The sequence below is a fragment of the Manacus candei genome, unplaced genomic scaffold (assembly GCF_025592945.1).
Source record: "Manacus candei isolate 608988 ecotype Guabito, Panama unplaced genomic scaffold, ASM2559294v1 h1tg000035l, whole genome shotgun sequence".
NCBI classification, from domain to species: domain Eukaryota; kingdom Metazoa; phylum Chordata; class Aves; order Passeriformes; family Pipridae; genus Manacus; species Manacus candei.
Window position 1 is genome coordinate 4,749,340 of NW_026138083.1, and position 13,839 is coordinate 4,763,178.

Sequence of the window (13,839 nt, forward strand, 5' to 3'; positions counted from 1 at the left end):
ACTGCCAGAATGCATTGCTTGTAATGCTGGTGTCAGCCCCTGTTTCTCCTTGAGGACTTGTGCCTCTTTTGGAGAATGCAGTTAGTCAGTATTTTCCCTCTCACTGGATCAATACTTGATCCCAGATACTGCATCCTCAGTGAATCTCTGTGGGGGCATCCAGGCTGAGCATGAGCTCTTGCCAGGCAGCAGTGAATTTATCTGGACAGTACCTGTGGGAAGTGAAAGAAAATTAAGTCAATCTTACCTAAGGACAGACAAACCTGACAAAGCTCAGGAACAGTTTAAGGATGACTGACAAGGAACACCCAGAATCTCATTTTTCAAGAGTACTTTGAATTTTTAAGTATTCAGAGCACAGCTCTGGAGGTTTCAGCTACAGCTCAGAGCTATGAGGATGCAGTGCTTCTGTAAATCAGGTGCCAGTTTGCTGTCTGTGAACGTTTAAGGAAAAAAAAAAATCACCATTTTATGAGACCCATGTGGCAAGACCCAGCAAGAAGCAGAGCTCAACAGTCACCAAGACACCCTTCTTCTCACTGTCTCGTTCCTTTGTGCATCTCCGCATCAGCAACAGGTGATGCTGGAGCACTTGTGCTCCTCTGTACCCAACACCAACGTCTGTAATGCAACTACAGACTCACTAAAGGAAGCCTGATTCTTAACATGAAGTGTTTCACTACTCCAACCTTAATATAATCTTTACATTTGGCAAGTTGGGCGGGTTATTCAGATAGCTCTGTTGGGCTGTATAGCTCCTGTCAGAGCTGCTGCTGATCTTCAGGAGGAAGATGTGCTGATTTAGTCTTCTCAAGATTCTAAATGAGTTTTTTCACAGCAGTGCAAAGACTGTGGAGGTTCTTACTTCAGCTGTGACAGCAAGTGTCTTACACTGCTTGAGGTCAGATTGAAACCCAAATAAACCAGGCTTTTGATATGTTTATAAGACACACCATATGAAAGTGATATAGTAACAATAATTAAAGAATTCCGAAACGAGCTTTGTGGAATGCCTTGCAGGATGCTCATGAACCTGCTGTAAAAAGTAACTTCAGTAGGGCATATCTGTCAGTGGAAAAAACTTCTCCTAAAAGTGCAGCAATGCTGACAAAGCAGAAAGTGAAGTAGATTGTAGTTTTGGCAAACAAGCAGCTTAGACCTGGCTGGTTTTGCACAATGAGCAGCAGTAAATAAGGAAGATTTTCCAAATTCTGTTCCAGTGCAGAAAGAGCAGTGGCAGTTCTGCAGGGTCATACGTTTCACCAAAAGGAGGCCCATACTGAAAGTAGCTAAAACTTGCTAATTGAACACTATTTAAATTTCCAAGCAGATTGTTAGTTTCTCACTGACAGGATGATGTTTTTTGTCAGACTAGTGGGTGCTGCAAGGGAAGAATCACAGGAAGACAGAGAGATGGGGTAGAATTGGCTCCATGATTTCCTGATGCTTAAATAGAAAACTAGATAAAAGGGTTTAGGCTGGGTGTATGTAAGTGCATTAGTACATTGCTGCTGCTTGCCAGCTGAGGCCATGGCCCATTGTTACAAAGCAAAATAACCATTAGCAAACTGAATAAAATTTACTTTTCTCCATTTTAAAAATCAGCAAGTGCTAACATACAGTGGAAAAAAACCCCAAAGGTGATTCCCCCTGAGGTGCTGGTGGCTGCCTAAATGTTACAGAGCTAACAAGCTGCACCAGCAAGTACCACATTCGTAATCCATGCTGGCTGTTACTTTGAAGGGGTCTGAGAGAGCAGATTACCAGATCCCTCTGACTTTTAAGCCCTGTCTAATCTTTTGTTTTTTTAGGCTCTCGGTATCTGGTGTGCTGCTGAGGAATGGTGAGGATGGATAATGTTCAGCACACTCTTTCTTGCCCCTGGTAACAGGGATATGGCTTGTTGTCCCCAGCTCTCCTTCTCCTCCTCCACTCAGTATTACTGTGTGGAACCCCTCTACCCACCTGCTGGGATTCAGCTTCCTTTGTCCACTCAATACATTGCCCAAGGAGCAGAGCACTTCTATGCCTGCCCCACTCACTAGGGACAGCTCCTGGAAAACGTCCTTGAAACTGCCCCACTGAGGAGTTTCCTGTGCCCTTCTGCCTACCAGTAGTTGACAGTTTCTGTGTTGTAACTTATCTGTTGTGTTAGGGAGCCACATCCTTTAATTTCTTGGAATTCTTCTGTCTGCCCCTGTCCGTGGGCAGGCTTTTGTCTCTGTTTGCAGGGCAAGCCTTGGAACAGGGCTCTCTATTCTCACTGCATTTGTGTGCCACGTAGTGTGGAGAGGTCCTGTCCTTACCTGGGTTTGTAGCCCCATCTAAATGCAAATTGTGATTATGCCATTAGAGCTAATTGTCCCTTAAGCTCTCACATGCATGCTGGACGTGGCCGTGGCCAGTGTCTGTGCACTCCTGGGAAGGGATGGCACCACAGTGGGATCAGTGAGCACGAAGGTGTCCAGAGCACAGATATCTCCTCAGCCTGGCCCAGGCTTGCTCTGGCTTTGTGTCCCTGCAGTGTGACAGGGAGGGTTGGGTGTGAGCACAGGACCCTGCCACTGGGTGAAAGGCAATGCAGATGTAGTCATGCTTTCTAAACCACTCATTTTTATTCTGTGTTTGCAATCCTGTCACAGTCTTGGTGCCTGATGCAGAACTTGAAAATGAGCTCTGATCTCCTTGGGAGTGTCCCTGTTAAGTATTTTCAAATAAACCAGTGATGTGTTGCATACTTTCCCCCCTGGACACTTCCAGCAAGAGCAGGCTGACATGTACCTGGTATCTCAGCACTGCAAGTTGGCTGGAATCTGCCTGCATCCCCCATTTTGTGGGCTGTGCAAAGTGTTATTTTGCCAGTCTGGTTAAATCATTTGAAAGCTTCCCATCCCAAGATTGTCACTGTGAATCCTGTGAGAGCTGGGCTGGGTCCGTGCACTGTGCTGAGGTTCCTGGAGCCATCCCTGGAGCCCGTTGAGCAATCGTGTTATTTTCTTCAATGAAACGTTCAGGAAGAAATGTGTTGATGAATAAAAGCCTGACATTTCAACATCTGCATCTGGAAGGAAATGCAGCCTGGGTAGTCATCATCTGGTTGTGAAAGGCACACTCATGTGCTCTCCATGTTCAGAAGGGTCCCACTGGGCATGATTCAAGGCCTGCTGGAACAAAGAGCAGTTTATTGACTCAGTGGGCTTTGGATTAGACCCTAAATTGACAGGAGGAACTGAGACTGAATTACCATTCTCTGGAGAGTTTGGGAATGCTGCACAGTAGTCAGATTTTTTCTGCTGCCACTGCTGAAACAAGCCAAAAGGTTTGTGGAATAAAATCTTTAGAGAGAGTTGTCAGTCTTATAGGTGTGGATTGGTGACTGCAGTATAAGTTAAATGTTCTTTTCCAGAGTCTTCTTCGGATGCACAATGTACACTTTATGACAGCCAGGCCCTCAGGGGGAGTTTCTAAAGAGAAAGATAAGCTTGATATTCCTTAATGGTTTAATTTCTGATGCAACTAAATCAAAACATTTTGGAGGCGAGGGGAGGCATCCGTTAATTAACATTAAAGAACTTGTGTCTTGCCCAGAGGAATTTGATGAGTGCACAGCAACTGGGAGCAAGGCAGTAAATGTGTTTTATCTGGTCCTCTTTACTGTGAGCACAATTTCGGGGAAAGGATGAGCCTTTTGCACCACGCTGGCATTTTTTGGCTCACACTGCCCTCAGCCGGTGCAGCTGGGCTCTAACGGAGCCCTGACGGAGGAGCACCACGGCGGTCTGCCAGGGGAGCTGGAGCCCAGTTCCTGCAGTTTGGCTCCCATGCCAGCCCCTCCCAGCTGCGCTGCCTCAGTCCACAGGCTGGGATACGTTCAGAACAGATGGATTTTGCCGAGCAGCCCTTGATAGCACAGCACATGAGAATCTCATCGGCTTTCGTGTGTGATTTCCTCACCCCGACCGTGGTGTTACGTGTGAGCTCCTCGGAGGGGGTGAGGCGTCCACTGGAGGTCCTGCACGGATCCTGCAACAGCAGGAGTTTGAACTCACATCTCCACCCCCTGGGGCTGTGCCCCAAACGTGGGAATATCTCTCCAAAGCAGTTTGTGATGCTGTGTCCACACACTCCACTCCTTGTCAGTGCTGATTTCCAAAGCTTCAGACAGCTGCAGAGGAAGAGTTTTAGCTTGGTTGGGCAATAAGAACTTAAATCAGTGCCGAAGAGGGATGAATCACGAATCCCTCGAGACCAGCATGTTTGATTTGTGTGGTGACAAAAAGCACATGTACAGCTCAGTCTCCTTCAAGCAGTGCTACTTGCACATCTTTGTTGGATTTGTCGCTGATGATTGTAACTGTTGCTTCAGCCAGTAATTACCTTCTGCTTGAAACTTTGCAGGAGAAGCAGACATGGAGAGCGACGATGATGATGACTATGATGATGACTGTAAGAAGTCGTCGATGGATGAAGTAAGGGTGCAGATGTGTGTTGTGGGGATGGGTCGGTTCCAGCGGCTGCGGGTTGGCGCGCGTTACCAGGAGCGGGGCTGCCATCCAGTGGAGAGAGGGAGGCAGAGCACCGGGAAGCACACCACCGGGAAGCACACACCACCAGCTTTCCCGAGCCGGTTGTTAATCGGTTTGGAAGCACGTCCTTGCTTTGTTTATTTGTACTTTAATTTTCTGGAGATAAGGAACGAATAGCACCACGGCTGATCTGTTTTAAGCAGCCGCTTGTGATGTGTTTAGCGTTGTTGGAAGAAAAACTTGACATCCCAAGCTTAGAGCTGCGTTTATTATTTATCCAGCAGCACTTATAAATGTGCTCAGCACCGTGCCTGTGTAAAGGTAATGCAGTCCCTTCCCTGGGAGTCACATAAAAAGAATGAATATGGCAGCAGTTTAACGTAAAATTTACATTTCATGGTAAATTTTCTTCTTTACTGTGTGATGCTCCCTATGTGAAGCATTGCCTTCACTGAGCCAGGGTCAGGGGAAGATGCCACACCTGATAGAGAACTGGTCTTTGGTGTTTGTGGCCCCCGATGGGCAGATCCAAGCTGCAGCCTTTTTCCCTTCTCTGCCCCAGGGTACTGCTGGGAGCGAGGCCATGGCCACGGAAGAGATGTCTAACCTGGTGAACTACATTCAACCTGTGAAGTTTGAGTCATTCGAGGTATCAAAAAGTAAGTAAGCTAAGCATGAGCAACACCTCCCACTGGAAATTACCCAGCAAGCCTTTGGCAGAAGGTTCTGGAGAAACGCTGCTTGGCTTCCTCTCAGTCAGGTACAGGCACACGGACGGAAAGTGTTCCCTTGGTATCTGGCCAAATAAATCCATTTTTATTTTGAAACCTCTTTTAGTCGAAATACCCAACTTCATCAACAGGAAACATGCTGACATTTCAAAACCATTTTTGACAATTACCTTGCCTTTGTTGCCCATGACTGAGGAGTAACTTAAGCAGTTTGAGAGGTGGTCATAAATATATTCCTACTTCTATTTTGCCTCTGCTATGTTATAGAAGATTCAGAGGAAGCAGAGTGTGCCCTTCCCCATATGCAAATTCACTCTTTTCCTGCCTCCCTGTGTTGTATAGAAAGGCCATAATTTCATCCCCTGCTGACTTTTACAGAAGATGCCTTGCTAGGAATGCTCTCAGTAGCATCCTCAGTAAACACTGCAGCATCTTTCCCTTCCTTCATGCACCACCCCCTACTGTTTGCCTGCCCTTTTTCACTTTGTTTTGACAGGTTTTAATGTGCTTTTGGCGTTTTTTAGTTAAGGAAGTGTATAGCACTTTAATTTATTCCAGATCCGTGGTGGCCTTGGCAGAGGACAGGTAATTTTTGCCTCAGTCCATGTCTCTGTACAAGATTTTGCATTTACTTGTGATGAATAATAAACATGTAAGAAGTTACCAACTGTTCATTTGCATGTGGGTATTTATACAGACACACACACAGGCAGTCACAAAATCATGCAGGGAGCTGGGCTTATTCCCTGGAGTAGTGTCCCTTTGGATGTTTGTAATCTCCTTCAGCTCTAATGAGAATTACAAGAACACAGTGGGAAGGAGATGTGCCTTCTGGAAAGGAAGCCATGTGAATCCTAGCAGGACAAGTTGATGCAGCTGCTGTAAAATTGTCTTGTTTTTTTCTGTTCACATGCCTGTGCCTTTCCAAATTTTGTGTTTTGTAGAGAGCTGCTGCTGTCCAGATTTTTATCCTAAGTTTTGATGTGACCTTTGATCAATCATACTGTGTCTGTGAACTCATAATATTAAGGAATTAAATTTCTAGTGTTTCTATCAGAAAAAATCATTATGTGGAACATGTGGCCTGTTCATTAAAGCAGAGGCCTTAGGTGGTAAATGTTGCTGGCTGTTTAAAGCATGACTTGTGGGTTCTAGTCTTAGTCCTGGCCCGGACTCACTGCTGGATCTTCATTAAATTCAGTGAGGGTGAGCTGAATAAATAAGGAATTAGATTAGGACTGTTTCTTAGTTTGCTGCCTATCCAATTCTTTCCAAGAAATTTTACTTTTGTTTACTTGACCTCAAGTGTAAGAGATCCAGAAGTGTAAGAGATCCAGAAGTGTAGAGACCCATGCTGGTGTTTTATACAGTTTCATTGTTACGGCATTTTTCTATTTTAATATTTGCTAATTCAGAATTAGTTTGGATTTGCAATCCTGGCCTCCACAGCACCTCACTGCTTCTGTCACTCCCACATTTTAAAGGTGCATTTTCTGGTCTTGCACCCGACTTGTTAACAGAAATATTGAATAGCTGTGGATCTGTACCAGTCCCCTGATTGCCCTCACCAGAAATGTTCCCTCTCTCTGACAGCAAGTAGCTGTAACTGTATTTTTCCATGTTTTTCAGACAGGTTTTCAATGAGTTTTTTGTTCACTCTGTAGTGACTTCCTCCTGACAAGATAGTATGATATAAGCATCTATCAGTAGAGAGAAATGTCTGTCCTGCACAGTCCTTTCTTCAAAGGGCAGGTTCCTTATTCTCTCCAGCTATTACAAGGAAATAATTGTTCTTATTTTAATTAGGAGTTTGATTAAGCCCTGGACAGTTCATAACTGAATCCTTTAACAGATACTAGTTCTGGTTTCCTACAGATGCTCTACTTTAAGATAAGGCTGAGAGATAAGAGTTTATTAATATAACAAATTCAACACCTCTGTTCTAAATGGAATAAGTGCAGTGTGTGTGTGTGTGGTTAGTGCCATCCCATCAGTAAGAGGAAAGCTGGAATAAGAATAATCTCAGTGTGTTTATGAGGAGCTGAGATGGAATTGAGCTGGCTGGAACAGTCTGGAGAAAGAGAGGATATTGTGTGTTGGAAAGGAAGAGGGAGTGGTAGGATAGCACCTCTAGGGAACCCCAGAAATCTTTCACCATTAGAAGGTAACAGCTATGAATAAAAGCAGTAACATGATGGCTACTATTTAGAAATAGGGACCACAATAAAGTCCCAGTCTCTGCTCTGCTGGAGGGAGAGAATCCCTTTTGGAACACCATGTTCGTACTCTGACTCCAGCATACCCTGAGAATGGTTTGTAGCTCACAGGCTGGCAGCACATTTTCCTCTCACATTGGCCCAAACTATGCAATTCTTCATTTCTTTGGATCCACTGCTTCCTTTTTGGCTTCCTATGAGGAAAGTGCCCACCTGTTTCTGTCCTGCTTCTCTCTACAAGACAAGTGCTTTTGTTCAGTTTTATCCCCTTCCTGCAGCTTCACAGTTTGACTCCAGGGAGCTGGCCAGGCTGGCCTCCTGGCCATCCCTGGATTGCTGCAGCACAATTCCTTCTAAAACTCCATGAGGCCAGTTTTCTCTGTCTTGTTGTTTGCTTTCAATGAAGTGGTGAGGCTAGAGAGATCTTACTCCAACACAGGCCCCACTTCCCTCATTTTTAAAGAGGCCAGTGCTGAGATAAGCAATGGATGTGACCTCCAGTGCTGTGGCTCCTTTCAGGCAGCATACACAGCTGATTGGGATGAATCCTTACCTTCTGTAGAAAGGTGTAAAGGAAAAAGCTTAGAAGGGTCTTAGGACTTAGGCTCTCTGCTGCACATTAGGCTTGGGTGCATTGAAAGGCTGTGCCCACATCAGCCAAAGGTGAGTAACAAATGATACACAAATTAATAGTTAGTCCTACTGACTCAAATGCTTAGGAGGAGCTCAAGTGTCACACACATTTCCTGCTCTGACGTGTCCCTGGTTTTATCTCCCCTTTGAACTTCCAGAGCGCAACAAAAGTTTTGAAATGTCTTCCTTTGTGGAAACCAAAGGGCTGGAGCAGCTGACCAAGTCTCCTGTGGAATTCGTGGAGTATCCTTGACTTTCAGAAAGCTGCTTTCTAAGTCTCTCTGTGTCTGAGATCTGTTACAGAGCTTTATTGAAATTTGGAGACAGGAGCTGGGGAAATAGGGAACATAAATGAAATTTGTAGATTTGACTGTCTTTCTAAATGAATTAATTGGCCTGAGTTCTGATGAGCTAATTTAAAAATTGTCATGAGTCCTTGTGCTGCGGGCTAGGACTAGAGGGAATAGGCTTAAACTACATATTGAAGACCTGATTCTTTGTATTGTCATTGTTAAATTTATCATCCTGTGTGAAGTGATACAAGTTATGGTGAGCAAATTGTCAAAATGTAGCTGACTTCTTTTTTTGCAAGGTGCTTACTTTCCCATCATACCTCTACTTCTGAGAACTCTGAGCTGGTTTATTGCCACATAGTTGTTTGGGGGTTTTTTTTATGACTTCTAAAGGAAAGCTAAGGAACATTCTGTTTAGACCTTTTGATCCAATATCTCTCACCATGGCTGCAGTTTAGAATGAGCGATCAGGATAAAATAGTGCCTCAAACTGAACATCTCTCCCTGCTTCAGAGGAAGATTCCCTGTTTACAGCTAACTGGCCTCTATAAATGTAACCTTAGGAAAATCCCAAATTAGAAACCATAATGATAAATGGAATTTTATGAACGTGATCTTTTATACAGGAACAAACAGCACCTTTAATTGCCCCGTATTTATCCTATCTCCTACAAAATTGTGGCCCTCTGGAAGCCTTATGGTTGCAGAAATCCAATAAGGAACCCACTACCATTCTGCAAGGAACACCTGCACTTCACACTGCAGTTGCACCTCTCTGCAGAGTGATTTTTGTCACGTGTACTGTATCTTAACTACTCACCATTTAGATACAACAAAATGCAGCTGAGCCGAATTTACCCCAAGGGAACACGTGTGGATTCTTCCAACTACATGCCACAGGTCTTTTGGAATGCTGGCTGCCAAATGGTTGCTCTCAACTTCCAAACTGTAGGTAAGCTGTGCTGTTCTCTGCATTTTGAAACCTGTACGTGTCCAGTTCTTTGATAGAGTTTCTGATTCATAGGTAGGAAAGGCTTTTATGCATCAAAAGGTATCCAGTGATTGAATTATAGTACAGAGCTGCTAATTAACATTTTTAACACAGATTTTTACTATTTCTGTTAAAGTCAGTATGAAATTACAGTAATTGTTGTTATTTTATTGCTTTTTTAAATTATCATCTCTCCAGAACTTAATTCTTATCAATGTTTTTAACACCTAGATTTGTCTATGCAAATAAACATGGGAATGTATGAGTACAATGGCAAAAGTGGGTACAGGTTAAAGCCAGAGTTCATGAGAAGACCAGACAAACACTTTGATCCATTTACTGAAGGTATAGTGGATGGAATAGTAGCCAACACCTTGTCTGTCAAGGTATGTACAAAGCTGGTGGATATACTCTCATGGAAATGTTAGAGCATAGATATATTTATATTTCTGTTGTGCAGTGACCTAGGATATGGCTATACTAAGTCAAGAAAATAAAATACATTTAATTTCATGGAGTGACATTTAATTTTTAAATTCTGCCTCACATTTCATGTTGTAGGGTAAATAAATGCATTTTTATTGTACGTATTCTTTTCCGCAGAAGTAATTACAGAGTCACAGCATCACAGAATTGGGAAGGCAATGGATTTAAGAGCAGCTGGGCTGTGTTTTTAGTAACAAAGGGCTGGATTTAAAACACGCTGTTGTGAAGTGGGAGGTTGGACTGGAATAGCTGGAACACCGCAGTGTTTAGTGTAAATAAATTTTTGTGGTTCTCTGAAAGTTCTCCAGCAGAACTGTGGAACCATAAATGTCAGCTGCAATTCATTGCCAACTTGCTTTTCTTTTGAAGGACCTCTAATGAAGTTCAAGGACTGCCAGGAGCCTGCAAACTGAGAACTACTCACAGGAATATTTAGGGGGATAGATTGAGTTGGCTATGCCAGGGTGACAAATTGATGCTCTGTCTATCTCCAGTTATAAAACCATCAACTTCCTCAAGTCCTGCTACTCCTTTAATGGACTTGTCCATTAGAACAGTGTCTGTAATTTGGAATCCACCTGCAAAATATCCTCCTGTTTTCACTGGGAGCAAACAAACGTTTCCTCTCAGGCTGCAGGCAGGAGCAGAGCCATGCTGGGAGGGAGCTGAATAAAGGAATAATGTGATGACATGCACAGTAAAAAAAGAGGATGTGTGGGATGACCTTTTGTGGTGACCTGTAATCACAGGAGCTTTCAGTGCCCTCCTGGGGGTTTAGAGGCACTTTCTTCTGCAATTATGGTAAATGGAGGTGGAAGTCATTCAATAGCTATTAGGAGATGCACAGAGTTTTTAGCAGGAATGAGCATCCAGGAGAGATGTCAGCTGCTCCTGCCTGCTCAGGGAAGGCTCTGCTGGTTATAATGTCAGTGCTCACACAAGATACAGCTGAGACTGGATTAAGATTTGCTTTAGGCAAGCCTCAGTTTGTAAAGGTACAGTGATGCTGCTACACACTCCTGTGCCTCCTCAGCTTCCTGAACAAATTGCAGACCCTTCTTTCATAGTAAAACTCCTCACTCTCTGTGAAGGGCCTTTCTTAGAATATCAACTTCTGAATTTTTTTTTCTCCCTCACAGCTATAATCTCTCTGCTGTTTATACCACTTTTTTTTTTTTTTTGCCCCCAGCATTTTTTGAACCTGTTGTTGAGACTGGATAGAACTTGGGAGTTCTCAAAGATACCGTGTTGTGGAACTAGGCAGCCAGGCTGAGGATGAGATCCAAATGAGTATTCCTGCTGAGGGAAGGGCAGCAGCATAATCCCAACCACATTATAGCTCATAGGGGAATTCAGGACCGCGGGGTCACAGGAAACCATGCCTCACAAGTTGTTTTGCTGTGTCTGCAATGAAACAGTGGGTTTGGTTTTTTTCTGTTTGTTGTGGGTTTAGCTTTGTTTTGGTTTTATTTTGAATGCATACTACCTGATCACTAATGGGAATTATCCATCTGCATTTCAGCCACTCATTTCCTAATCCACCAAAGTGGTCTCTTAACGATCCTCCTTTGTTTTGGCTTCAGATAATTTCGGGCCAGTTTCTGTCTGATAAAAAAGTCGGTACCTACGTAGAAGTGGACATGTTTGGCCTGCCTGTGGACACCAGAAGAAAAGCTTTGAAGACCAAGACCTCTCAAGGCAATGCAGTTAATCCCGTCTGGGAGGAGGAAGCCATAGTGTTTAAGAAGGTCAGTGTAGCACTTAAGGGCATTGTGCTTTTTTTATCTCTGTCCAGTGGGACATTTCATTACTGAAACTTTGCACTTGTTAGAAAGAAGAAGAAGAGATTCTGAATAGTTAGTTCTTGAACTGTTTGTTGCTAACCACTTTTGCTGAACTTTGGCTTCTCTGGTTGTGCCAGCTCCTGCTAAAATAAGTGAGTTTGAGGTCACCTTGGTTGTTTCCCTGGCACAGCAGATGTGGTGATGGGATCAGCACACACAGAGCCCAGCAGCAGCTCAGCTGAATGGCCATGGCATTTTGCCTTGGCTGAGCAGCCCTCCTGGTAACCTGGGAGCAGGACAATGTGGATACAGCCCTGGTGACCTGCTGGCTGAGCTGGCACAGCCAAAGCAATCTGCTGTCTGTGCTCAGCACTGGATTGTGCTGTATAAATACAGCCCAGGTGAGGAAACCACATAAATCCCATCCGCTTGAGACATAACCTTCTGAGCTGCTCATGCAATTTGAACAGTATCACCCAGACATAATTCTCTAAACTTCAAAGGAGCAGAAAACACTGAGCATGTTTTAGGACTGTGCAAGGTGAATGTCCTATTGTGCTCTGCAATCCACTTTAAGCCAAAATTTGAACAGAATCTCTGGCTTTGCTTATTGACTACACTGGTTAAGTGTGTATATATATCTATCTTTATATATATATGGACTCTCCTGAGTCCAGGTATGTGTAAAATAATTTATTTCAGATTTGTCCCAGCAAATACAGTTCACAGAGGTGTTTATATAGTGGGTACTTGCAGCACTGCTTTCTAAGGAGTAGGGCTCCTTTCCCTGAATATTTGGCCTTCTGAATGACTTTCCTTTGGCAGCCTGCCAGAGCTCAAGTTTGGAAACATCACTAGCATTTTTCTTCTGCAATGAACTTCTAATTAGTGTACTTGGTTTCTCTATTTAGTTAACGATCGTGCCTGACTGCCTCTGTGCTCAGGGAGGCATAGGCTACTATTTTTAGTAATGCTGAAAATAAATTAGAGAAGCTCTGAGGTTTGGATTGTTGCTTTTTTCTTATCTTTTCTTTCAATGGCATATATTCTGAAAAAAATCAAGGCATATTTTTGGCCAATTTTAAAATATGTGTATTTCTATGTAGATTTGCACTAAGTAAGTAAACGAGATGGATTATGCTACACAATTTTTCAAGTAGTAGTAAAGATCCCTAGCTTAGTAGGATGGTTTAGTAACCTTTTCTGATTCTTGTCTAGGTGGTTTTACCTTCCCTGGCGTGTTTGAGGCTGGCAGTGTACGAAGAAGGAGGGAAGTTTATTGGTCATCGGATATTACCGGTCTCAGCAATTCGACCAGGTAAACCTGTTTCTCCATTGAGACAGACATTGTGGAGTGAAGAGAAACAGCAAGGCAGAATCTCAACTGCTGTAAATCAGACTATTATTTGAATAATCTATCTCAGCTTTGAAAAAGAAAAATACCGTATTTCACCAGAAATTTAAATCCAGGAAAACCAATAGAATTAAATCGTCAGAGGCATGGTTGGTACTTCCTTGTCTCCAGTACATCAACTTCATGCTGGCCAGGTTTATGCTAAACAGTGCAACTGTACACTTTTAAGAGGAAAGAGGGCAGCAACAGCCAACTTTGATGCCATCTTTGTGGGAATAGGAGATGGCTGGGAGTTAAACAAAGTATGCTCCTCTCACGTAATTTCTACACTCATGCAAAGACTGACCTATATGCAAGCTGTTGTATCTCTGTAACACCTTTAAATCAACCCAAAAATACTTTCATCTTCATCACTGAAAATTAAAAGAAAAATATCATTAGTGGTCTCTTCTAAATTATATTATTATTTCTGTTATAATTAGTGGCCACTTAAATGGGAATTGTCTTGTGCAACAGCTCAGCCCTTGTTTTCCAGGCCAGAGCCTTGTTAGAGATCCTTTTTCAGAAGGATGCAGTGACATTGGCAGTTTGAGCAAGAGGAGTGTTCAAATTCAGTGCCAGCTTTTCCAGTGAGGGGAGGAAACTAAATTAGGGCAAGCATATGGGCCATAAACATGCTTCCAGCTTCACTCACACTGCAAAAGGAAGAATATCTCTATCTGTACCTTATCTAGTCAGTCCCAGCAGTAGCACAAAACTCTCCTGTCTCTGTATCTTACAGTTGCCCATATTATTCCTGAAGAAGAATCTCCAACCTTTTTCATG

At 43.4% G+C, this 13,839-nt stretch overlaps 1 protein-coding gene across 2 annotated transcripts in view; it reads left to right on the forward strand.

Annotated features, from left to right (window-relative positions):
• Positions 1-13,839, forward strand: part of PLCB1 (phospholipase C beta 1) — a 344,064-nt gene that overhangs the window by 257,456 nt on the left and 72,769 nt on the right. For both annotated transcript variants that reach the window (XM_051792771.1, XM_051792772.1), the window contains exons 15-21: positions 4,399-4,469; positions 5,089-5,185; positions 8,265-8,349; positions 9,227-9,351; positions 9,622-9,776; positions 11,460-11,624; positions 12,879-12,978. In XM_051792771.1, coding sequence (XP_051648731.1) covers positions 4,399-4,469; positions 5,089-5,185; positions 8,265-8,349; positions 9,227-9,351; positions 9,622-9,776; positions 11,460-11,624; positions 12,879-12,978 — 798 coding nt within the window. The remainder of the gene's footprint in view (positions 1-4,398; positions 4,470-5,088; positions 5,186-8,264; positions 8,350-9,226; positions 9,352-9,621; positions 9,777-11,459; positions 11,625-12,878; positions 12,979-13,839) is intronic.